The sequence below is a fragment of the Delphinus delphis genome, chromosome 12, assembly GCF_949987515.2.
Source record: "Delphinus delphis chromosome 12, mDelDel1.2, whole genome shotgun sequence".
In the NCBI taxonomy this organism is placed as follows: Eukaryota; Metazoa; Chordata; class Mammalia; order Artiodactyla; family Delphinidae; genus Delphinus; species Delphinus delphis.
In genome coordinates, this window is record NC_082694.2 from 55,991,579 (window position 1) to 56,018,583 (window position 27,005).

Genomic DNA, 27,005 nt, shown 5'->3' on the forward strand with positions numbered 1-27,005 from the left:
TGAGACCTCTGAGACCAAATCCTTGTCCCAGCTCTACCCCATTCCCAATCACTCACAGAATGGATCATGTGCCCCTTATTTTGAGGTGACCACTTATTTGCTCTCCCGCCTCCTTGAAAGAAAGGAAAGAGAATTATGTTCTACCACTGATTTTGCCATATGAAACTCATCTCATCACCCTTTTCTGGGTCTGAAGCTGCTGTCTCTAAAACTGCCATCTCATTGTGTGTTGTAGCAGTTAGTCCTGGAGAAATCTTGAAGAGCTTATACACAAAATTGTTTTTAAATTTTATATTACTTTGAAACTTCGCTTCTTTGGGGCTGGGGCACACTGGTCACCCCACCTGGCTGTGACAGCCCTCTACAGTCTGGGCTGGCAGTGTGCTGATCTTTCAAAGTTTCTTTCCCTACCCAATCTCCCCTTTTTGGTGAGGGCTCAGTGAGGTCAGTTAGGTGTACATCCTACAGCTTAATTGGCTTAAGATGTACTCCCCTTTGGTGTGGTCTCCTTGGGGCCAATTGGGGAAAGAAAAAACAATAGTGTAACTGTTTTGATACTGAACATTGATAAATGTCTTTTTGAAATAAAGAACCAGTCCCTCAAAAAAAAAAAAGAAGAGAAAACAATGTCGAACTGTGTTTATCAACCAATATATTCAGTTTTGCACCTAAAAGTTCTGGGGAAGAAAAATTGAGACAAAAGTCTATTTCAGGACTTCCCTAGTGGTCCAATGGTTAAGAATCTGCCTTCCAATGCAGGGGATGTGGGTTCGATCCCCGGTCAGGGAACTAAGATCCCACACACCACAGGGCAACTAACCCTGCACACTCTAGAGCCTGCGTGCCGCACTACTAAGCCTGTGCGGCACAACTAGAGAGCCCGCTCACTGCAACTACTGAACCCATGCGCACCAGAGCCCACTCGCTGCACTAAAAGATCCCACATGCTGTGGAGCAGCTAAGCCCATGCGCCACAACTACTGAGCCTGCGCTCTAGAACCAGCGAGCCGCAACTACTGAGCCCATGTGCCCCAACTACTGAAGCCCGCGTGCCTAGAGCCCGTGCTCCACAACAGGAGAGGCCACCGCAATGAGAAGCCCACGCACCGCAGTGAAGGGTAGCCCCTCGTTCACCACTAGAGTAAGCCTGCGTGCAGCAGCAAAGACCCAATGCAGCCAAAAATAAATTAATTAATTTTAAAAAATAATAATATATCAAGTGTTCTTAAATTCATTATTTGGATTTTCTAATCATGTTAAATTTCCCCACTTAGCCAACTTGACCTCTGACCCGCTCAAGGCCTTTTTGGAACTCCTGTGGCCCCTTTTCCTGAGGCTACCTCCTTCTCATCCTTTAGGCCTCAACTTCAATGTCCTTAAAGTCCTTCACTCCCTATCCAAAGGAAGCAACCTCTGTTATTCTCTATGTCAAGGGTCAAAGCCCTTGCTTATTTCCTTTCTAGAAGTTAACACCATTTATCGCTATTTTCTTTACACCTGTTAACTCATCTTTTCATGTGTCTCCCTCATGAGAACGGAGACCCTGTGTGGGCAGAGACCATGTCCATATTGGTCACTGTTGTACCTGAGCCTAGCATAGTGCCTGCTACATAACAAGTGCTCGAGAAATATTTAATTAATTACTTAAAATGAGATCTCTCACATCCCTTTAGAAATAAAGGTCCTATGTAAATATTTAGTAATTAATTACCCTATTGCAGTTCCTTTTTATCAATACTCCATCCAAACTGCCACTCTCTGGAATTACAGAGACTCTGATCTCTCACAGTTCAGTCACCCTCAGTCCCCTAAGGACTGCTCGTATATTAACCACTCTTTGAGAAAGCAGAGGCGCAGGGAGAAGGTGAGAATGTGGGGGAGGGGAGGGACTTTTGAAGGGAAGAGTAATATCATGATAAAGAAGTGCGAAATGATCCAGGTTCCAGCTAGACGTGTAACCCAGGCATTTAAGTTGCTTAACCACAGTGTGCTTCACAACAATCCATGATCCATCTACCTTAAAGGTTTAAGGCACTGTGAGGCCCAAAAGAGGTGACAAACGTGAATCCCCAGAGTATATGCTTCCAGAGCACCATGCTCTGATGTTTGTAAATTTAGCACAGATGCAATTTTCCTTCTGCCTGTGGAATTACTTAGCTGATGTCCATCTCCACTACTAGACCTATCTTGTTCATCTTTCAGTTCCTAAAAGTGCGTCTCTAAAAGCAGTAGGTCCCCAGAAATATTTGTAAAATGAACGAATCAAAGTACTCTGTAAACAGTAAAGCCATGTACAAGTATTAACATCAGACATCTGAGAAATTCATTAATTCAAAAACTGTTTACTTAACTATGTGCCAGCCACTACTCTAAGGCACTTCGGATGCATTAGTGAACAGAAAAGATCTCTACACACACAGAGCTTACATTCTAGTTTGGGAAAACAGGCAATGAAAATATAGGCACAACTCATTTTATTGCGCTTCGGTTCACTGCACTTCTCAGATATTGTGTTTTTTTTTTACAAATCAATGGTTTATGGCAACACTCGGTGGAGCAAGTCTACGCCATTTTTCCAATAGCATTTGCTTACTTCGTGTCTATCACATTTTGGTAAATCTTGCGGTATTTCAAACTTTTTCATTATTATGATATTTGTTATGGCAACCTATGATCAGTGATCTTTAATATTATTTTATGAAGGCTCACTGAAGGCTCAGATGATAGCTAGCAATTTTTAGCAATGAAGTATTCTTCAATTAGGCATGTACATCTTTTTTTAGACATAATGTACACTTAATAGACTACAGTATGGTATAAACACAACTTTTATATGCACTGGGAAACTAAAAAATTCATGTGACTCGTTTTACTGCAATATCTGCTTCATTGCAGTGGTCTGAACTGAACCCACAATATCTGAGGTATGCCTGTAAACACATTAATTAAGTATATTTGAAGGTGATAAACGATGTGGGGGAAAACAGCAAGGTATGGGGGGCTGGGAACAACCAGACAGTCCTAAGGTGGGTGCATATGAGAAACAGCCGAGAGGGTCCAGTGGTTAGGACTTGGTGCTTCACTGCCATGGCCCTGGGTTCAATCCCTGGTCAGGGAACTAAGATCCTGCAAGACGGGTGGCGCAGCCAAAAAAAAAAAGAGAGAGAGAGAGCAACAGGCAAGAAAGAGCTAACTGCACTTAGAGCCGAATGAACAAAGCAGGGAGCAGCCAGAGAATACAGGTCTCATAGGGCAATATTTCTCCTCGAGTCCTAGTTAAGTTTCCAAGTAAGCTGATGCAGTGAACAGTGTGGAACTGCCTAAATTCTTTTTTTAAGCCTTTTATTTATTTATTTATTTGGCCATGCCGAGCGTGGCTTGCAGGATCTTACTTCCCCAACTAGGGATGGAACCTGGGCCCCAGCAGTGAAAGCACCGAGTCCTAACCACTGGACCACCAGGGAATTCCCTGGAATTGCCTAAATTCTTATACCTTACATCAATAACCTAAAAGAGAAGCATACCAGGAAGACATCTCAACAGTTCCCACCCGCAGACTGACCTAATCCTGAGGCCATTTTCTTCATTTGGGGGTGGTCTCAAATACTATGGAAATTTTTAAAATGCAAGGTCCCCGGGGTATCCCCAAAAGTGAACCAAGACCTCAACGCTCATAAGCCAGGCATGCCCTTGGCCAATCTGGTTTCCTGGGACTCAAACCCGGACCAGAGTCTCCAGATGGTATTTTGGGGGAAAGGTATTAGCTAGACAGCCCCCAAAATTTTAACAATGTGAATTCTCACCAGCTACACAAGTAACCCTCAACCATCAGAAATCTATGGTCCATGTCATTTATGATTGTTTGAGTGCCTCCACTGTGAAAGCTCAGCTACTGCCAACACATAATGCTTCCGATGTCCTGGACACCTGCGATTAGGGACAAACCTTGATGTAAAAGTTTTATTTACTTGGGCCTAAGGTACAAAAAGTCACTTTATAATTATACCAAAACTGTCTTCTTATTAGTTAGCCTAGTCTAGAATTTTACAAATTCCCTTAAATATCATATTCCCTAACTTCCTCCTTCTCAAGCTGAAAGAGGAAAAAATTAATTTAAAATTAATTTTTAAAAATTTTAAAAATTAAATTAAATTAAATTAATTAAAAGATAACTAAAAAGGGAGAAACACAAATTATGACTTCAAATATAAACAGGGACTGAGTTACAGGAGTGACCTGCTCTGAGAAGCTCAAAGCAATCTGAAGAAATCTTACAGATGTTACATATTCAATATCAACATTTAATATCAGAGGTAATTATAAAAAGCAAAAGAATATTCAGAATCCTGCATAATTCTCTAGTCTGAAATCTCTACTTTCAAAGAGTGTGGAACTTAAAGTAAAATCACCTCTTATGCCCTTTACCCAATTACCCTTCAATGGGCAACAAATATTTCTTAATATTAGAATCAAGAACACTCAGTGTATACCTTGTTGAGTTCTTCTATCCTTCTGATGAGGTACGGATTGCTAGAGGAATTCTCAAAGTAGACATAATCTGTAATTAAAGGAAGTAAAGAGCTTAATCTTTTCAACATAAAGTTCACGTTTGTCAATTTATGACTTTTTATATTAGGTAATTCACATTCAAAATGAAGCACGCCCGTGATTCATTTCCTGGTAAAAAGCAAACTGAGTAATGCAGCCTCAATATATTATCTTTCTTATGTGCTTACCATTCACAGACCCTTATTTTCCTGGCATTTTCATTTCAATTAATTCATTAATTCATATTCATTTCAAGTTCTCCTAGACTTCTGTCCCACATGTGTCATTTCTTTAATAATAAACAAAAAGACACCTCTTATCATTGAGTAGTCAGAGCTGACTAAACATGTGTCTTTCATACGATAACTGCTTCCACATCTTTTCACTCCAATCCAATTTGCCCTGGAGTAGGCTTCTCACATAAAACTATTGACCTAAGACAAATTCAGAGCATCTTGAAAGGCTTAGCAGCCCAACGTACATTTCAATCACCAACTTAAAAAAAAATCAGGTGAGCAGAGCAGAAGCACATTGACAAACTTTTTCACAGCTCTTTCTAGGAAGATGAGGGGGCGAAAAAGGAGAGGGGTCACTTTTTGAGAGGCAGAGCTCTGTGGAGGTGATAACCAGCCTTTCTAATACCATATTTACCATATTTAATCCAGATCCATTTTGGGTCTCGTTATAAAGCAATTGCTGCAGCCTTTCAACAAAAAGGATATAAATTTTCAAGTGTGGTTTTTCCTCTCATCTAATAGGCTCACTGGAAACTTCCCACTGTGTGTTTATTTGAGAGGCTGGGCTGCAGTGTTATTGTCTATCTTAGTGGCTCTTTCCCGTCTCCCTTCTGCAAAGTGGCCTCATTTAGCCAGGCCATTCCCACCACCATCCATCAAGGAGCTCGGCTAATGAGCAGAGAAGAGCCAGTCTTACACACAAACACGTCACTTATCTGAATTATTATTTTACCAGGAAAAGAGGGAGGAGGGCGTCTTGAGTAGGGAGAAAGTTTGTTTGACCTTATTTCTCTCTTCTGCAGAAGGCTGGGAAGGAGGCAGACAGCAGAGCAAACGTCCAGGCAGAGCTCCACTCCCCACCCCAGGCTGCGGTGCCCCGGCCCCTCTAAGCCCCATTCCTGGGGGGGGGGCTGGACAAGAAACGTAAGGGAGAGGGACGAAGGAGAGGTGCAGGGCCCTGTCCCCGCAAACAGGCCTATCCAGCTGGGCCCCTGGCTGGGCCCCCATCGCCCCCACCCACACCCCCAATGAAGGGGAGCAGTAGAGGAGAGATGTCCCTCCACTCTCTCCAAACCCCCAACGCCTAGAAGCCACGCGAGGAGAGACCACCCTCGTAGGCGGCTCGACGGCCCCTGACCCCCATGGGGGTTTCACGGGTTGAGGTGGGGTGGCATCTGATAGTTCATACCCCCAAGTACAGGCCTGGTCTAAAACCCTGGTTGGGATGTGGGGGTGTGGATGGGCCCCGGCCCCCTTGTGGGCCACGGTGGGGGAGGGGGGCAGCCCCGGCCCCCTCCGCAGGCCCCCAGCCCCATGAGCCCTCAGCCGGGGCGCCCGTGGCTCCCAGCGGTTAGGGTGAACTCGCCCCTACCCCCCACTCCCGGAGCCCGCTCCCAGACGGGCCGGGTCGGGCCGAGCCTTCCTACCTCCGACCCGGTACATGTTGGCCGCCATGTCCGCCCGCCCGCCCGCGGAGCCCGAGCCGAGCCCCGCCCGCTGCCGCCGCCACTGCCGCCGCCGCCGCCGCCGCCTCAGCCCCGGCCGCCGCCGCCGCCGCCGCCGCCGCGCCTAGCCGCGGGGGGGAGGGGAGGGAGGGAACAAGGGGAGGGGGAAGTGAAGGGGAGGGGGAAGTGAAGGGGAGGGGACGCCGAGGGGTGGGAGCAGGTGCCCGCCCCCAGCGCCGGGCTAGCGAGGCCGACTTCCCGGCCCCCCCGGGAGGCCGGAGCGCTTGGGGCCAGCAGGGAATTGGGGAGGGGGGGCGGCCTGGGGGACCTAACTGGAAGTGGAGGGCGTACCAGCGTACCCCGGCACCTGCCCACCCCGAGACAGGGCTACCTCCCCGCTTCTGTCCCTGGAGAGACCCAGTCTGTGTGACCTCGAGCACGTGAGCCCCTGTCTCGGTGCAAACACTTGGATGCAAATAAGTGCTCGCAGCAGGGCGCCTTCCTCGTGGTGATGTTAATGCGGCAGGCCTGGAGATGGCAGGCCCTGGAGCCAGGAGGACCCCAGGTGCCTGCAGCTTCTCCGGGCAGAGACTTATCTGGGGACAAGGCTAGAAAAACAGGCCCCTTCCAAGTCTACCGTAACTACGTTGTCAGGTCTATCCGCGTTCACCCCAAAACTGGGCTGAATAAAACCTATTTCCCCACACCTGGAGGCCTTGCCTCTAGACAGGCTTGCAGTGCAGCCCGGCTGGGAGAAGAGACCATTAGAGGAGGGGGGCTTCCTTTGCCCTTACGGGAACAGGGCCCTACAGTTCATCATCACCACAGACCCTCAAAAAAGAGATCGTGCCAATCAGCTTACTGTTGATGGACTGTTAACTGGTTATGTACCTAAAGCTTTTAAAGTTATTATTTTCCCATGCGAATTCTCTAGACAACCCCTGTTTTCTCAGCCTTCATACCCTCACAGAAACAAAGAACCAAGTAGAGTTGAATCTGAGCTGGCTCTCCCCCAAAATGAACACAAACAACTTTCTTTAGAGAAGCCAATCCATTCCAAGCTACTCCCAGACGTTGTTGTAAAATACACATGAAGATGATCCCTTACTGTCCTAGGTTGTTAGGAGTTTCTGGTGCTTTACAGCTGTGTGTTGTTGACTCTGGCTTTGGGGTCTGTGCAGGGATGGGAAGTGTCCCCAGAAAAGAAGATTGTGTTTTGTTTGTCTGGTGATGGCATTTGTGACGGTCCATTATCACAAATTACTGAGGTGAAAAAAATAATTTTCTAGATAGCTGAGGGAAAGTAAAAAATAAAATAAAGTACCTTTGCCTGAATTACCTTGATTGTGTGACCCAAGTTTCTTTAAGTATAAAATGGGGGCACACTAATTCCACTTCACAGATAGGGTAAGGATCAGTTGTGATATCTTAAAATGCTTTGTAAACCATTCAGCACAGAGCACTATGCAAATACAGGTGTCCGTTGCTTTTTTTTAACTCAAGAAAGTTTCAGATTCCCAAAGGTTTTATGCCATGAGTCAAATTGTGATCCTGCATCCGCTCTTTTGACCTAGAGAAAAAAGCAGAAGTGTTTTGTTATGCACACTAAATAACTGTTATTTCTCATAACCCTTTTACGGGAGATCCCACGGAAAACATATTGTGACGTATCTGACATCACCCTCTCCATTTCTGAGCTGACACCTAAATAGGTTGAATAATTTAGCTGGAGTCAAACCATAAACTGGCAGCAGTATTGGGATAATTCAGCCCTTTTCCTTTGGCCTAGAAATCTCTTAGCCAGGAAGAATTTCTCCAAGTGAAAAGGCCACCTGGAAACCATAAACTGCAAAGGAATAATAGATCACAAGCTCTACTAAGGGGTTTTCCCATTATTTTTGAATAAATGAGCAATTTCTCCCCTTCAAAATATTTCTGTTAGTTCCTTGTCTCATTCTCCACAATTTTGTGCACCTTACCAGGTACTAACCACAATAAATGGGCAAAAAGTGCCAAGAAAACTCCCTCCATTCCGTACCTACCTCCTCCCCTTAGGAACAGCCTTATCCAGGAGCCCCAACCCCACGCCCTCCATGAAAGGGCTCAGAGTTTGGGGGGAAGGGGATGAGTAGTAGGAGGTAATGATGGTGGCAGAACCCAGGCTCTTCCTTCCTCTAGATTCTGTGTAGTTTTTTTTTAATTTAATTTATTTATTTTGGGCTGCGTTGGGTCTTTGTTGCTGTGTGTGGGCTTTCTCTAGTTGCGGCAATCAGGGGCTCCTCTTCGTTGTGGTGCACAGGACTCTCATTGCGGTGGCTTCTCCTGTTGCAGAGCACGGGCTCTATAGCACAGGCTCAGTAGTTGTGACTCACAGGCTCTAGAGCGCAGGCTCAGTAGTTGTGGCACACGGGCTTAGTTGCTCTGCGGCATGTGAGATCTTCCCAGACCAGGGCTCGAACCCGTGTCCCCTGCGTTGGCAGGCGGATTCTTTTTTTTTTTTTTAATAAATTTGTTCATTTATTTATTTTTAGCTGCATTGGGTCTTCGTTGCTGTGCGTGGTCTTTCTCTAGTGGAGGCGAGCAGGGGCTACTCTTCGTTATGGCGCACGGGCTTCTTGTTTTGGTGGCTTCTCTCGTTGCAGAGCACGGGCTTTAGGCGTGTGGGCTTCAGTAGTTGTGGCATGCAGGCTCAGTAGTTGTGGCTTACAGGCTCTAGAGCGCAGGCTCAGTAGTTGTGGCACATGGGCTTAGTTGCTCCACGGCATGTGGGACCTTCCCAGACCAGGGCTCGAACCTGGGTCCCCTGCACTGGCAGGTGGGTTCTTAACCACTGTGCAACCAGGGAAGCCCAGATTCTGTGTGTTTAACCTCTTTCATCTCCAGATCCTGGGCCAGTGTCTTCTACATAATAGGTGCTCAATATCTGAAAGAATAAGTGCCTGTGAATGATGGGCTCAACATAGAGAACCAGGTGCAGGGTTGAATGCAGGGACTTTGTCTAGGAAACTTTTATACCTCCTAATATCAAAGAGGTATGCACATAAGAGAGTTCAGCAAATGTCTCTAGATTGGAAAAAAAAAAAACATACGAAGAAGGGTGGAAAAGCCTGTGCCTTCAAAGAAAGCAAAGGCACTTCTACCTCCTCAGGCTGCATGGCTCAGATCACAAACTTGTCATCAATCAGCCCAAACTTCACTCCTAGTTTGACTGTTCAGCTTTAACACCTTGAGCAAGTTGCTTAACCCCTCAGGTCCTCAAGTTCTACAAATCATGACTAGTGATTGACACCTATGGCGAATGCTTATGCTAAAAAGTGAAATATACAATGTGTTGGGCACATGTTAAGCTTCATACTTACATGTCACTTCTCTCCATTCCAGCCATCCTCATTACTAACAAAGAGGGGTCTCTCAGATCATGCCAGAAACCCCAGGGAAAATCCAGCCTCCGCAAGGGTAAAATTTCCTGGCATGGCCGTTGTGATTAAAGAACCATGATAAGGGATTGCCAAAAGGCCCAGAATCTTCCCTGTGCAGTCCCCAGCATCCCACAGCTTAGCTGGAAAAAAGTGGATGCTGCAAGAAAGCTATAGATAAGACAGAGTGTTGGTTTTTGTCTCAACATCAGGATGGAATTTTTATACATGCAAAAAAAATAAAGGCTGGCCAGAGTCTGGGAACTTTCTGATATTGAACTCAAGAAAGCAGCCTGGGGGTCTAGAATGTAATTAATCTGAAACCAGATGCCAGTCTTTAGATAAGTACCATATCTTGTCCTTTGTGTTTTCTTTGATTTCTCTCTCTCTCTCTTTCCCTTTTCTTTCATTAACTTATGTGTTATTTAGTAAAAATTCTTCTGGAAAAAGGCCAGTCTCTCTCAGCTATTCCAAGGTGGTCCTGGGTTTTACAAGCAGATGACTGTATTCCAGAAGAAAGCAAGAATCAAAGCAATGGAGCCCCTAAGGGAAAGGAAACCAGAGTTGGAGTTTCCTAGCTTCTTTAGCCATGGAGCTTCTCCTTCCATTGATCCCCTGTGCTAAAAACATGAAACCCAGGACCAGTCCCAGATCTTGATTTTTGGAAGTGTGTGTTTTAGGAGTCCATGGTTCTCTCATGCCCTCAAAGAGGAGTTAGCTCAGCCATTTGGTTGCATACACAAGGAGGTTCCTTCTCTAGCGACAACATTGCCTCCAGATACTGGAAAAGGGACTGGAAATCACAACGTAGACAGGGATGAGCCCCTGGAAGGGTAACCTAATTGACCTAAGTGCTCTTATTTTTCTTAATCTATAAAGTGCTGGAGTGCTGTGGATTTGAATTGGTGATGATGACAGCACAGGGTGTGGGGTCAGGAAATAGAATCCTAAAAGGCAACGGGAAGTGTTGAAGGGATACAACAGGGAGTGTTTGTAGGAATGACTCAGATAGCAGCAAAGAAAGTGGATTGGAGAGGCTGGAGAGTCGAGTCGAGGCTGTGAGATCAGTCGGCAGGTTGATGCAAAGGGATGATAACCTAGAGTAGAGGCAGTGGGATATGAGAGATGTAGATGGGTTTGAGAGAGACTTAGGGGGTGGGAGCTACAGAATCTGGTGCCTTTGGGGAGGTTTGGAGTAAAAGGGTAACATCTGGTTATCAGCAAGTGGGTGGAGAGAGATGTGATTCAGTGAGTAGAAAGTACAGGCGGGGAGGCAAGTTGTGGGGAAGAGGGATGGTTGACAGGTTCAGTTTTAGACAAGTTGTGTACAAGGTGCCCTTTGAGCGACTTCCCTGGCGGTTCAGTGGTTAAGACTCCACACTTCCAATGTGCTTCCAATGCAGGGGGTGTGGGTTTGATCCCTGGTCCGGGAACTAAGAACCCACATGCCGTGCAGCACAGCCAACAAAAAAGAGGTGCCGGGCTTCCCTGGTGGCGCAGCGGTTGAGAGTCCACCTGCCAATGCAGGGGACGCGGGTTCGTGCCCTGGTCCGGGAGGATCCCACATGCCGCGGAGCGGCTGGGCCCGTGAGCCATGGCCGCTGAGCCTGCGCGTCCGAAGCCTGTGCTTCGCAACGGGAGAGGCCACAACAGTGAGAGGCCCGCGTACCGCAAAAAACAAAAACAAAAAAAGAATGAGGTGGATGAACAGACCTGGAGTTTGAGAGATCTGGGCTAGAAATACCCTCTTCTGTGTCACCATCAGCTGAGAACCAGGTCTGTCTTGTCTGAGGAATAAACCAAACCCTGCCCCCAGGGGAAGAAGCAGGTTCCCTGAGTCCTTCAGCTTGGGAGAAAACAGGTTTAGCCGGTCTAGGTCCAGGAGATCAGAGTCCAGGTCCAAATGTGCAAACAAGCAGGGCACAGGCAAAGAGCCACGCAAGTCACTGACCAAGACAGATGGTGAAGACAAGGGGGAATGCCCAGGGCTGACCTCCCACAGGCAAAATTCTCAGTTGGAGAGAGTTCTGCTCCCAGGATGAAAAAGGCAGCTGGGGTAGGAGGGTGGGAGTGGGGGATGAAAAGAACAGGAAGAGAAGGGAAGGGACACAGCCTAATAAAGCAAATCTGCCTATTTCCTAACTTAACCCTCTTGCCTCTAAGATGGTATAGTGGGTTGAATGGTGGTCCCCCAAAATATATATCCACCTGGAATCTGCGAATGTGACCTTATTTAGAAAAAAGGTATTTGCAGATGAAATTAATGATCTGGAGGTAAGATCATCCTGAATTAGGATTGTCCCTATATCCAACGACAAGTGTCCTTGTGTGAAACAGAAGAAGAGAGGACACAGAGTGAAGAGGAGAAGGCGTGTGAAGGTAGAGGCAAAGACTGGGGTTCTGAGCTATAAGCCAAGGCAATGCCAAAGACTGCCAGCAACCAACAGATATTGGAGAAGAGGCGTGGAATAGATTCTCCGTCAAAGCCCCCAGAAAGAACTAAGTTTTCTGGCACCTTCATTTCTGGCTTCTGGCCTTCAGAACCATGAGGGAATAAATATCTGTTGTTTGAAGCCACCCAGGTTGTGGTAATTTGTTGCGGCAGCCCTAGGAAACTCATACAGACGGTAACCACCCCTTGATTTTAAGTAAACATAGATTCAGCCAGGAAACACTGAGCACTATATACAGAGACTAAGGGACATACAGAGACTAAGCTGAATAAAAGAGAGATACATAGGGAGAAGAGGGCCCAGCACCGCTCCACTTAAGTCCTGCTCAGATCCTTTAGAGCTCAATTTATCTCATCTTGGTTTGTCTCTCCTTCTGGCTGACATGGTTGGCTTAGTAGTGCTAAGAGAAAGGAACACCCAGAGGCGATGCCCCTCAGCTAAGTGCCAGTGTAAGCATCCCCCCATTTTTTTCTTCCCCATCACACCTGTGAGCTATCACACATTCCCATGAGCAACAGCAGATTACCAATAAGGTAATGCACCTTTTAACCCCTTAATTGTGTTTGTCAGGAAGCACTCTGGCTCCTCAGATCCCAATCAATGCTTCTATGGTGGGGAATAGGGTGGAGGCTACCAAGAATAGAAGTCTCGTCTACAAAAGTGCCCTTTTCATTCAACAAGTAGATAATGAGTACTGTTAAAGGCATTGAGGATACACCAGTGAACAAGATAGACAAAGCAAAAAAAAAAAAAAAAAAAAGATAGACAAAGCACCTGTCTCCCTGGAGCTTATATTCTAGTGGAGAAGACAGAGAATGACCAAGTAAATCAATCCATAGATATGCTAGTATACAATCATAAATGTCCTACAGAAAGTAAATCCGGATAAAGAAACAAAAAGTTATGATGGTGGTCAGGGAAGGCCTCTTGGACATAAGAACTCAAAAGAGACCTAATGATGGGATGAAGTGAACTACTGGGACATGTGGGGAGCAACATGCCAGGACAAAGGAACAGCAAGTGCCAAGTCCCCAAATCAAGACTCAGCCTGACCTGATCGTGACCTAGGAAGGCCAGTGGAGGTAGGAGATGAGATCAGGGAAGTGAGCAGGGTCCAATCATGTAGGGCCTAGGAGGCCACGGTAAAGTGTTTGAATTTTGTTCTAAGTATAATGGAAAGGTTTTTAACACAGGAGTAACAGGGATCTGATTTATGTTTTAAAAAGATCAACTGGAATATGAAGAACACAAAGTAGAAAGGGGCTAGTCTTGACTTCCAATTCAATAAAGCATGACTGGAGGGCTTCCCTGGTGGCGCAGAGGTTGAGAGTCCGCCTGCTGATGCAGGGGACACGGGTTCGTGCCCCAGTCCGGGAAGATCCCACATGCCGCGGAGCAGCTGGGCCCGTGAGCCATGGCCGCTGAGCCTGTGCATCCGGAGCCTGTGCTCCGCAACGGGAGAGGCCACAACAGTGAGAGGCCCGCGTACCGCAAAAAAAAAAAAAAAAAAGCATGACTGGGGACTTCCATGACAGTCCAGCGGTTAAGACTCTGCGCTTCCACTGCAGGGGGCTCGGGTTGATCCCTGGTCAAGGAACTAAGCTCCCTTGGCCAAAATAACAAAAAAGCATGACTGTGTTCTCTGGAGGCATCAAACCTCCCTGGGCACTAGGAATTCAAAACTTACCAATCCAAAGTTTATATGATGGAAAACCAAAACTCCTCCTGTGTTTCATTTGGCATAATAGTGAGAGAGACCCCTTCCAGCTCAAACTGTGGTACTGAGACCTGTATGTAATGGCAACATACACTGGCTACCTTTTAAAATCCTATACCAAATCATACTGGACAACATCTTGTCATGTAGGCTGTACTTAGTTCCCCTTACATCCAATACTGTCACTCAGTTTTTCCTAGGCCATTCACCTTTCTTTCAGCTACAAGAACCAAGTTCTTTTTTTTTTTTTTTTTTTTTTTTTTTTTGCGGTACGCGGGCCTCTCACTGTTGTGGCCTCTCCCGCCGCGGAGCACAGGCTCCGGACGCGCAGGCTCATGGGCCATGGCTCACGGGCCCAGCCGCTCCGCGGCATGTGGGCTCTTCCCAGACTGGGGCACGAATCCGTGTCCCCTGAATCGGCAGGCGGACCCTCAACCACTGCGCCACCAGGGAAGCCCAAGAACCAAGTTCTGAACCAAGTTCAGACCAAGAACTACATCTTGGTCATGGGGAACATGGTAAGACCAGTGAATTCCATGAATTTGAGCCACTTACTGCATTTTTTCATGTTAAATAAAGTGTCTTGGTTATAAGTGATGCTGACTATAATATCATGACCTGAAATAAAGCCTCCTGAAAAGTTCACACAAAAAAATAAACCCCAAAGACACCAAACGTCACTTAGGCTGCTGTACAGAGGACGGACTGAGGGGAATGGAAACACAGAGGCTTGTTAGGAGGCTAACATACTTTGAGAGAGAGGTGACAAAGGCTTGGAATAGAATGATAGCCGTCGTGGCTAATAAAGATATATTTTTAAGATAGAGCCAGTAGCCCTGGCTGAAGGGTTGGATGTAGGAGACGAGAGGGCAAAATCCATGAACATTAGTACTTTCAAGTGCTTGTAGATATCTGTTTCGAATAGACAGCTGGGTCTGGGCTCTGGAGCTCAGCAGAGAGGCCCAGGCTAAAAATGCAATCTGGAAGTCACCACTATGTAGAAACTCTGTGAAGCTGGGGACTGGTCAGATCACGTGGGAGGGAGTATAGATGGCAAAGAGCATAGAAGCCTGAACCCTGGGGCAAGCCAGCATTGAGGGCAGAGGTCAGTTCTGCACCTTGGCTGCACCAAGGAAACTGCTATTATAATATCCAGGCCCCACCCCCAGAGACCCTGATTTAATTAGCTTGGAGTTGACCATGATTTTCAGTTAAGAGAAAAAAATCCTCAGGTGATTTTTTAAATAAATTTATTTTTTAAAATTTATTTTTTAGTTTTGGCTGCGTTGGGTCTTCATTGCTGCACACAGGCTTTCTCTAGTTGCGGCAAGCAGGGGCTACTCTTCATTGCGGTGCGTGGGCTTCTCCTGTTGCGGAGCACGGGCTCTAGGCGCCGGAATTCAGTAGTTGTGGCGCACGGGCTTAGTTGCTCTGTGGCATGTGGGATCTTCCCGGCCCAGGGCTCGAACCCGTGTTCCCTGCATTGGCAGGCGGATTCTTAACCACTGCACCACCAGAGAAGTCCCTCCTCAGGTGATTTTAATGGGCAGCCAAGATTGAGAACTATTCAAGTAGTGATCAGGAGAGGAGAGCCGCAAAGGGGGACTGAAGGAGCAATTAAGGAACTAGGAAAAAAGCCTGACGAGTAGAGTACAGGTTCCAGGAGCCATGTGACAAAGGGAGGGGCCCAACTGTGATAAACCAGAGCAACCAATCGACCACTGGATTTGGCAAGATGGTGGTCTTCAGAGACCGACTCCCCTGCCATCTTTTCTTTTGGTGGTTTCTGACTGTCGAAATCCTAGGCAGCTGGAAAAAAATTGGTAGGGTTCTGGCCTTAGACATCCTACGGTGTAGATGACTCCAAAAGCACAGAGGGGGGCTCACGAACCCCCCCAGACTGAGGGATGGAGACTAGAATTTGCTCCTTTCATCAGCTCCTTTTATCTTTATCCATAGGTTTGTAGCTGCTGCCCTTTCTAAAAGAGACTGAGGGACTTCCCTGGTGGTGCCGTGGTTAAGAGTCCACCTGCCAATGCAGGGGACACAGGTTCGATCCCTGCTCCAGGAAGATCCCACATGCCGCGGAGCAGCTAAGCCCGTGTGCCACAACTACTGAGCCCGTGTGCCACAATTACTGAAGCCCATGCGCGACAACTACTGAAGCCCATGCGCCTAGAGCCTGTGCTCCGCAACAAGAGAAGCCATCGCAATGAGAAGCCTGTGCACTGCAACGAAGAGTAGCCCCCCCTCGCCGCAACTACAGAAAGCCCACACACAACAACGAAGACCTAACACAGCCAAACATAAATAAAATAAATTAATTAATTAATTAAAAAAATAAAATAAAAGAGACTGAGGGAAGTTATCTGCATCTTAATTTCAAAAAGGATAGAAAATGTTGGAGGGCTCAAAGCAAAAGTTTGAACTCCCGGATAAATAAATCGTTGTTTATGTTTCCTTTTATCTCTGTGAAGTTTTGGAGGGAAAAACATGAGTAGTACAGAGTTGCCCCAAGGAGCTTCTTTTACAAAGCCAGGACAAGACCATAGTATTAGTGGCAACTGATGCGATGTTTCCCGTTCAATTGCCCAGATCAGAGCGCTGAGGACCTGGCTCCAAAGAAAGGGCACCTAGAGGCAGTATAAGCTTTTTGAGGTTTTGGCAAAGGATGCCCAGGACCCATCCAGCCAAATCCTATCATTGGTTGTTTTCTGTAAGAGGAGACCAAGTGTCCATCCTCTGGAAGTCCTGACTCCCCTCCATCCCCGACAGGCTTCTGGTTTAGTGGGTGAAATTTAGACTGTGTTCATGGAATAGAGGGTGGAGCCCACATTAGGAGCCAGAATTCTGGAAGCCGAGGGAAGAGAGAAGGCTCCAGCATTTCACAGGGTCTCCTTCCTGTGCCCTTGAACCTGGCTGCTTCCTCACGTCAGGCGTCCCCGGTCTCTGCTCCACACTCACACAGAACCTATGTTGGACCCAGGTCAGAGCAACTTCAAAGGCAGAGTCTGAAGACTCTGTGGCCTTGGTGTTCCCACCTCTTCCACTCTCCCCACCAACACACACCCCCTCGCACCTCCACAAGGCCCCTCACATCTGGGCTGGAGTGGGGGCTGCTTGCCTGTCACAATCACTGCCTCCAGGAGAAGATTTGAGGTGAAGCTTTCAAACCTCCACTGACTTCTGCATGGTAGCCCAGCTTCTCCCAAAGCAGCTGCAGCAGAGGCCAGGCCCTGAGACTTGAGGGATGGAGCGACTCCCAGCCAGTGGCATGTTGCTGGGATCTGATGCATTTTTTATGATGCTGGTGTCAGCGTGGCTCCCAGGCACCAGGGGAAATGGAAAAGGCACTTGGGCCTGTGCTGATTAAACTAAATATTTAAACAGGAATCAGGAATTGAGGCAAAATCCATTTTTCTTCAGTAAAGCAGAGAGCACCACAAATGACTTCAAGGGTGAGGACTTGATAAACACCATGCAGATCATAGGGGAAGGTTGGGCGCCCCTGGTTTATGGCTTTCCTCTGCTGTCAGATCCCAGTTCCCTCTCCAGGGCAGATCTAAAGGGTTTGCAGGGGACTTCGGAGTCGAGAGGGAAAGGGGAGTTGCAGGACCAGAGGAATTGTTCCAGAGCCAATGTGGGAATGAAATTAGGAGACACCAGAACAAACTCTGGCTGAATTCATGCCTCTGGACCCTTTTGCACCATTCCTGTCTTGCGATATCTGTTCTTCCCGGTCTGGTCTGGAGAGATCTGTGCTACAGCATCTGCCCACAGGATCGCGCTTACCTTTTGATTAGCTGGAAGGAGGATGATGGGAAGTTGGGCAAACATGGACCAACCCTCTTGTCTTGAATCTTCTTATTCCACCTGAGACAGGTCCCAATTAGGAAGCCGTCCTCCACCCGCTGCACACAAACACAGAGGAAACCCTACACAGAGAAGACACAGGGGAACAGGGCCCTCTATTTACAATATCCAGAAATCTCCAGATATGAGGAAAGAAAGATCTCAAAAGATGATTTCCTGGTGGAAAGAAACAGTTGTCATTTGGCCTGGCTTCTCCCGCTGTGCTTTTTCCTCCCGGTGGTTTCCCTCACTTCTATTTCTACAGCAGTCACCATTCCTGGTTCCCAGGGACGTGCTTTTTCTCAGTCCCTGCATGAACAAACACCCTTACCCTCCTTTCCTCTAAAGATAGCCAAGACGGCTGACATTTTCAAAATTAACTTTTATAAGAACTTAGGCAAGAAAAGGAAGTAATTGCAGGAAGTACAAATGCAGAAGTTCAATTCAGTTCAAAATTTATTGAGATTGTGTGTTTAGTCGATGTGCTATACTCTGGGTTACCTTGGTAGATGAAAATAGATTTCTGATCCTCAAGCAGTTCACTGTTTGATGGAAGAGGCAGGCAATTCGTGTATGATGAGTTACGATCTAATAAAGTAAAAGAAATAATTGCTCAGAATTGGTAGCAATTAATATGGCCTGCTGCAGGGGCAGGGCTAGTCAGAAAAGTCTTTGAGAGAAGGTGTTATTTGATCTGGACCATCAATTAAAATAAAAACTTTGCATGGTAAAGAGTCAAAAAGGACATTCCAGACAGAGGGAAGAGCATATAGGAAGTACATGCATGACATATGAGAACCAACTAGAAACTTGGTTCAAAGCCAGATTGTAAAGGCCTTAAATGCCAGGCTAAGGAGTTTGACCTAATGCTGTAGGGCCTAGAGGCCATGGGGAGCTAACACTGTTATATTTGTATTAAGTAAGAAGGATAGCAGTGGCTAAAATTTAATAAATTGGCATTTTATTTTTATTTATTTATTTTTTGGCCACATTTTGGGGCTTGTGGGATCTTAGCTCCCCGACCAGGGGTTGAACCCATGCCCCCTGCAGTGGACATACAGAGTCCTAACCACTGGATGGCCAGGGAATTCCCAGTAAATTGGCATTTTAGTTTTTGTAACTAACATGTGAGTTAGGTTAGTATAAATACATAAAATTTCTGGGCCTGCAGAGCTGACAATAGAGCACAGGCAGCCATGCTCCCTGTAAGACTTATCTTTAAATTCAACAGAGAAGTATTTGAAAAGACAAGGGGTAAATTAGAGCTCATCGTGTGAGTTCCATTTTCTTTTATCTTGGTATTATGGACTGAATATTTTTGTCCCCGCAAAATTCATATGTTGAAATCCTAACCCACAGTGTAAAGGTATTAGGAGGTGGGGCTCTTTGGGAGATAATTAGGTCACAGAGTGGAGCCTTCATGAATGGGATTATGAAAGAGAGAGACCCCAGAGAGCTCTCTAGCCCTCTTCCTGCCATGTGAGTCTACAAGTCTGCAACCCAGAAGAGGGCCCTCACCAGAACCGGTTCCTACTGGCACCATGATCTCAGACTTCCAGTCTCCAGAACTGTGAGGAATAAATTTCAGTTGTTTATAAGATTCCAGTCTATGGTATTCAGTTATAGCAGCACAAACTATCTAAGAAAATTTGGAAAGGTGAAAATGACCCATATATGAGGAGAAATGGTATTATTGCCTGAAAACCCTTCCTATGTGTTGGCTCCCACTTCAAAAAATCCCAGCTGTCTGAGGTCTCAGGAGTCCTGGAGGATGAGGTCACCTATGCCCTGGAGAATTTTTGCGAGGGAGAAGCAAATGAAGGTTTTGGGGCTCCTATGAGAAGTGATTATTTAGGTTTAAGAACTGGAGAGAGGTGGTTATTCAGGCCTGGTGAGACTTCCGATGATAGGAACTTGGAGATGTTTAGGAACCAGGAATCATTCAAATTTGAGAAGTATGTGGACAGAGTTTGCCCAGGCCTTTGGAAAATTAACTGAAGAGATAACAGATGGCAAATTATAACAATTTTTAAAAATGTAAATATTAAGTAACTTGAGAAGAAATGCTAGCTGAGGAGTGACGGACATTTACACTAGTCCCAAGGATACGGCCCTGTGTTCCCTCTGCCATCTCTCTCTGGGCACTAAAGATGGATGAGTTTGCACCTTCAGGTAGAGGGGCCCTGATCCCCTTTCCTGAATCAAGTATAGAAACACACATTTTAAAATTTATCTGTTCACAGAGACAAGGTTGGACATTTCCAAGATAATTTCAATGTCTAAGAAATTTAGGAAAATACCCACTCCCCCCACCAAAAAAAAAGGTAAGAAATATATAATATTAAGTGAAAAAAAGCAAGCTGGATTAAAATACATATGGTACAATTGCATTTAGGAAAAAACAAAAATTATATATTTGTAGTGTAAATACATAGGCAAATAAATGTATAGAAGATGGGCTAGAAAGATCTGCAACCAACAGTAGTTACCTCTGGGGACAGGGTGTGGGAGGCGAGTGAAAATAACTCGATTTTCTTCTGTGTACTTCCATACTGTTCAAAGATTTTTACGATGAGAATGCATTACATTTTCATCAAATACATTTTAAATTTTATTTATTTATTTATTTATGTATGTATTTATTGGCTGCGGGGCATGCGGGATTGAACCTGTGCTCCCTGCATTGCAAGCACAGGTTCTTAACCACTGGACGGCCAGGGAAGTCCTGAAATACATTTTTTTTATTTAACAAAAAAATTTTAAAAACTAAAGACATAGACAGAAAATTATACAGTAGAACTTCCTGAAGCCAAGTTGATTAGTCAGTTCTCTTGGGTGTCCAGCCTGCACCCCTATTCCTTGCACCAAATCGATTTTCCTTTTTTTTTCTTAAATTAACTTAGTTTACATAAACCAAAAACAAACAAACAAAAAGAAACTACTATAACTAAGAAGATGCCAGATCATGAGTGCCTGTGTACACCAGGCTAAGGTGAAACTTTATTATTATGTAGAGACCGCAGGGAACTACCGAAGGGTTTTAAGCAAGGATGTGACAAGCATTTTAAAAATACCTCTCAGAAGCATTAAAGAGGACCAATCTGAGAAGAGCCAGACTGAAGCAAGGAGGCCAGTTACAAAAAGCTTTTTCAGTAGTCCAAGTGAGAGGTGGTTTTAAGACAGGCTTCTTCATAGTCTGCTCTAAACTTGCTGATTAACTTAGATTCACTTGCATTCTGAATTATTCATTGATTTACCCATGAGAGAGAAGGAAAGAATAACTGAATCCCTACAACAGCTGTAAGAACTTGCACTATTCTATCAAGGTCTGGGTGTGCATAAAAGTAACCTTCTCTGGTCCTCCAGTCTCTCTACGATCAAGTCCAGATTCCTTAGCACAATATTCAAGGCTAGCCCTTTACAATCTGATCCCAACTCCCCTTTCTCAGTCTTATGTCCCATCCGTCTTCCCGTACTCCACCACCTTGGAGCCACCCTCAGCCGTTTGAGCAGGGCAGAGGCTTGCCTTGGCTTCAACTTCTGCACCTGTGTTTCCATGACCTGGCCTTCCTTCCTTCTGCTCTGCTGGGCGAACCTCTTAGCTTAAATATAAGCTTCTCCCTAGAGCACTAACACCCCCATAGCACCCCTCTATTATAACCCCCCATGGTTATTTGGGCCTGTCCCCCCACTGTACCAATGGGCTCCAATGGCTGATCATCAGAAGCACAAGACAGTTTGTTTCCTTGTTGTTGTGTTGTTGTTGTTTTTAAATTTATTTTATTGAAGTATAATTGATTTACAATGTTGTGTTAATTTCTGCTGTAGAGCAAGGTCAGTTATACATATATATATATACATTCTTTTTCATATTCTTTTCCATTATGGTTTATCACAAGATATTTAACATAGTTCCCTGTGCTATACAGTAGGACCTTGTTGTTTATTTATTCCGTATATAATAGCTTGCATCTGCTAATCCCAAATTCCTAAACCATCCCTCCCCGACCTTCCTCCCGCTTGGCAACCACAAGTCTGTTCTCTATGTCTGTGAGTTTGTTTCCGTTTTGTAGATAAGTTCATTTGTGTCATATTTTAAATTCCACATATAAGTAATCTCATATCAATTTCTCTTTATGACTTACTTCACTTAGTATAATATTCTCTAGGTCCATCCATGTTGCTATAAATGGCATTATTTCATTCTTTTTTTATGGCTGAGTAGTATTCTATTGTCCATTCAACTGTTGATGAACATTCAGGTTGTTTCCATGTCTTGGCTATTGTGAATAGTGCTGCTATGAACATAGGGGTGCATGTATCTTTTAGAAGTAGCGTTTTGTCTGGATACATGTCCCAGGAGTAGGATTGCTGGATCATACGGCAACTCACTTTTTAGTTTTTTGAGGAACCTCCATACTGTTTTCCACAGTGGCCGCACCAATTTACATTCTCACCAACAATGTAGGAGGATTCCCTTTTCTTGACACCCTCTCCAGCATTTGTTATCTGTAATTATTTTTTTAGCTGTACCAAGTGGCACGCGGGATCTTAGTTCCCTGACCAGGGATCAAACCCATGCTCCCTGCATTGGGAGCATGGAGTCTTAACCACTGGACCACCAGGGAATTTCCTGTAGATTTTTTTTTTTTTAATTAATTTTGGTTGTGTTGGGTCTTCGTTACTGTGCTCGGGCTTTCTCTAGTTGTGGCGAGCGGGGGCTACTCTTTTGTTGCGGGTGCGCGGGCTTCTCGTTGAGGCAGCTTCTCTTGTTGCGGAGCACAGGCTCTAGGCACCGGGCTTCAGTAATTGTGGCTCCAGGGCTTTAGAGCGCAGGCTCAGTAGTTGTGGTGCACGGGCTTAGTTGCTCTGCGGCATGTGGGATCTTCCCGGACCAGGGCTCGAACCCGTGTCTCCTGCATTGGCAGGCGGATTCTTAACCACTGTGCCACCAGGGAAGGCCCAAGGATCTGTATTTTTTAAAAAAGTCCTCCATTGACTGTAGTCATCACTGAGAAGTGTTGGGGGGGGTGTTGGGGGCGTCTCTACAGCTCATAAAACTGTTGACTGAAAAAAATGCACAACCCAAAACTTGAAAATTTGGCAGACAAAACTGAGGCCTGAAGCCCAGGACGCAGCCTCTCAGTTGACAGAACACGACACTGTGAAGCCTCCCAGACCAACCCCACTGGCTCCCATAGCACTTTGCTCCCACTTTTGTACAACTCTTGCTGGGGGATCCATGTGACACGTGCCCCATTCTGCCGTATTGTATATTTCTTTGTCTACCATGTCCCACCCTGATTACATTCTGCCTCCTGTCTTTCCACACAGTCTATCTCCCATCCAAACGTGAGCCTTTGACAGCAGGGAACCCATCAGGTACCACAGATTCCATGCACATGGATGCTTGGGGAAGACTTGCAATACGCATAAGGCATGAAAGCAGGAAAAACTTCTCAGTACAGTACAGCCCATGTAAGAAACTACAAATAATTGTTTTCAAGTCTTTCTGGTTTCACTAGGAAAAAAACATGATCAACAATCTAGTTGCCAGGCTGGACTGTAGGCGTCAGCCACCCCTAGAGTTGATTATATACATTTTACTTAAAACAACAACAACAACAACAAAAAACCCACAGAGGTCCAGGAAAGTGCAGGCTCTTGCTCCGAGTCACAAAGCTGAGTAGGACAGAGGAACACATTCTAAGTCAGGGCCCAGGACTGCCACAGACTTCTGACCCAAAGTGGGACCAGGCCACACCCTCCACTAACCTCCCTGTGGCCTTTGAGTGAAGCCACTTCGTTAGCATATAACAATGGAGACCACCAAGGTGCCCTCCCATTTCATTTACATTTAAGTGCCCAAAGCAGTCACCAGGTGCCTCTATTATCATTGCTATTAGCTGAAGTTAAAGGGTTTTTATTAAGACTCTAAGACCCTCCTTCTCTCCCTCCCTTCCCCCCACCAGGTGAGCTACAGAATGAATTTCCAAAACAGTCAATCACTAGTACTATTATCATGGTGATCAGCATTATACTGAGCCCTTCTTTTATATCTTGGAATCTTTCTGAGAAGGCAAGTTCAAGATGCCCTGCTTAAAAGAATTTCAAAAACCAGAATTTTCAGCTGGAAGTACTTCCAGAGGTGTAGAGGTCTCAGGCAGAAGGCCTGGTCTGGGATCTCAACCCCACCCACCACTGACTTGGGGGAGCTGGAACCTCTGGGCCTCCATTTTTATATCTGAAAGCCCTCTGCCCTTGTATTCAACACTTCTGAGGATCGTAGGATGCAGTCTCTGGAAAACGGTTTATCAACTTTAAACCCTCTCGAAAATCTGCCAAGCACCAGCCCCAAAACTAGAAGCCTGACATATTTTATCGAATGAGTGAGGAATTATACTATATTCTTATCTTACATATAGGAAGCTAGATTCCTCCTTGACACTCCTCCCCATGCACGAGTTCCCCCCTCCCATTTTTTTTTTTTTTTTTTCTGTACGCGGTCCTCTCACTTGTTGTGGCCTCTCCCGTTGCGTAGCACAGGCTCCGGACACGCAGGCTCAGCGGCCATGGCTCACGGGCCCAGCCGCTCCGCGGCATTTGGGATCTTCCCGGACCAGGGCACGAACCCGCGTCCCCTGCATCGGCAGGCGGACTCTCAACCTCTGCGCCACCAGGGAAGCCCTAAAAATCTTGATGGTCTCATGACCAAGCTGTTTTCTGTTGCTGCCATCACTGGGACCTGGAGTGCTAGAGGCCTCTAATCTCTGAGACTTAAAGCATTCTGCTGATCAAAGAACGGGTGGTTCAACGTCAGATATCAGTTGGTCGTCAAATACAGGCTGTTGCCAGATAGTTAGGCAAGAAATGGAGGGAGTGGTCCTTGGTATTCAGTGCTACTCTCTTCACACTTGGGGATCTGTAACAGGAAGTTCTCAGGAAGATTCTTAACAATGTAAGCCCAAGACCTGCATTCTCTAAGAAGCCACTCACGTTCCCAGCCGCCACACAGAGCTGGGCCATGTTTATCATTTGGGACTCTGTTCCCCTGACCATAGATGACTGACGTAGGGAGGAGAACACTGACTCAAGTGGGCCAGTTACTCAGGAACCTCTGGATGGGACAGGTACTTGGGAGTCGGTGTACTTGATCGAGGAGTACATACACATTTTGGAATAATGGGGTGGGGGGCAACTATTTCCCCCATGAGCACAGAGAAAGTTCATCTGCAGGGAAAGCAGAATAAGGCAGGGGTCATCAGTGTAGAAAGGAGGAAGGGAAGAAAAGAAGAAAGAAAGAAAGAGAGAGAGAGAGACAGAGAGAAAGAAAGAAAAAAAAAGAAAAAAGGGAGCACACACTGAAAAACTGAAAAAAATGGCTGCCTTGGCTCCTCACAGTTCCCCCATTTCCAGATTTCAATCCCTCCTAAGCCCAGTTTTTATAACTTATGAGTTCTGTCTTCCTTTTTGCCTAAGTGGATCTGAACAGGGTTCTGTTATTTACAAGAAAGGAGCCGTCATTAATTGACAGGTCCTGGGTAAGGGCCTCAGTGGGAGAAGTGACTAGAATAGATATTACTGAGAAGACTTCGGAAATACCTAAATCCTATCAAGAGGCTGAAGTATATCCTTAGGATTGAAATGGATTTAGTGAAAACTGTAACCTAATCAACTGTTACTGTGACCAAAGAAAGGATACCGAAGGACACAGGAGTCTTGTGCAAAATGAGTGCTTTGCAGTGTTTATTAAATGACTAAAACTAAAAGGCAAACATCAAATTGGGGAAAAAAACTCACAACAAAGGGAAAAGACTTTTTGTACCTATATCATTTTTACCTCTCATTTTAGCAAAGATTTCTACAAAGTTAACACCTAATATTGGCTGTAATATTGTTTTGTCCATCCACAGTTGGACCCCTTTTCCTCCTTCACCAGACTCAACCCTTGATGACTGAATACGGCACGTGATGTACACCAGAGCCCTCCCCTGGTGTTTTTCTTTAAATTCCAGCCAGAGAAAGGGAGGAGAGTGGTAGATGTGAGGCTCTGAGGCTGATATGACAGACAAATTTCCAGTTGAGCAGAAGCAGCCATTCCTCAGCAGGAAGCAAAGATGCAGACAATGCAGAGAGAAAGTGGCATTTGAGTATCTGATTCCAGTTGTCTCTGAGGCCAGCTGCCCCTGCCCTTCCCACAGTTTGGTTACATGAGCCAATAAAGCCTCTGGTTGGGACACCTGTGCTCTGGTCAAGCCTGAGCCATGAGGGACCACTATAAATTCCTAATCATCTAATTGCCTCTGAGGCAGAAGTGCTGTAGAGATGGTCTACAACCTGCCCCTGTGCACAGACATGATTCACTCTATGCCCTCTCTATTGTATGAGGCCCAGGGGGAGATCTTTGGAGGGCCAATGCTCCTATGGTTTATCTTTTGTCTACACGCTCATGCTGAAAGCTGCAGGACCACTCTGTGGGTCCTTTCAGAGGGACGCAGATCATCAACATGTACTCAAAAGGTGCAAATGTATTGCTTATGCCAACATTTATTTTCTCTTCCTTCTTAGTTGCAGAACTCTGATTTTATTCAAGGCAGCAATTCACCTATCTAAAGGTATTTCCAGGAGGAGGGATAAATCGGGAGATTGGGACTGACATATTCACACCACTATATATAAAATAGATAACTAATAAGGACCTATTGTATAGCACAGGGAACTCTACTCAATACTCTGTAATGGCCTACGTGGGAAAAGAATCTAAAAAAAGAGTCGATATATGTATATGTATAACTGATTCACTTTGCTGTACACCTGAAACTAATGCAACACTGTAAATCAACTATATTCCAATAAAAAGAAAAAAGGTATTTCCCATCCTCTCTTGAAGCTAGGTGTACCACGTGACCAAGTTCTGGCCAAAGACATGCAAGTAGAAGTGTTGTACGGTACTTCTGGGGAGTCTCCTTAAAAGGGAGGAAAATGTCTTATTCCCTCCTTTTTCACCTTTCTCCTGCTTCAAATGTGGATTTCTAATACTATCTTGAACCATGAGACAATAAACCAATGATAGCTCCACTACCATCCAGGACCTGGGTTCCTTCTACCTTGCTGTTCACCTTCATTAGCTCATTGTCTCAAGGTCCAAGATGGCTGTAAGAAGTCCATGCAACACCTCCAGTTGCACATAATAGACAAAGTCAAAAAAAAAAAAATAGTGCATAAACAAGATTAAGGTTTGTCTCAAATTTTTTTCCTTAAGAGATAAAGTTCTGGGAATTCCCTGACGGTCCAATGGTTGGGACTCTGCACTTTCACTGCCAAGGGCCTGGGCTCAA

The 27,005-nt window shown here is 45.6% G+C and overlaps 1 protein-coding gene across 7 annotated transcripts in view; it reads right to left on the reverse strand.

Moving 5' to 3' along the window:
• MTA3 (metastasis associated 1 family member 3) overlaps nucleotides 1-6,278 on the reverse strand; it is a 170,676-nt gene extending 164,398 nt beyond the window's left edge. For all 7 annotated transcript variants that reach the window (XR_009521459.1, XM_060026725.1, XM_060026728.1 and 4 more), the window contains exons 1-2: nucleotides 6,212-6,278; nucleotides 4,491-4,558 (exon numbers count right to left, since the gene is read on the reverse strand). Coding sequence is in view for 6 of the 7 variants with exons in the window: in XM_060026725.1 (XP_059882708.1) it covers nucleotides 4,491-4,558; nucleotides 6,212-6,239 (96 nt within the window). In the remaining variant the exon portion in view is untranslated. The remainder of the gene's footprint in view (nucleotides 1-4,490; nucleotides 4,559-6,211) is intronic.
• Nucleotides 6,279-27,005: the final 20,727 nt, after the last annotated feature.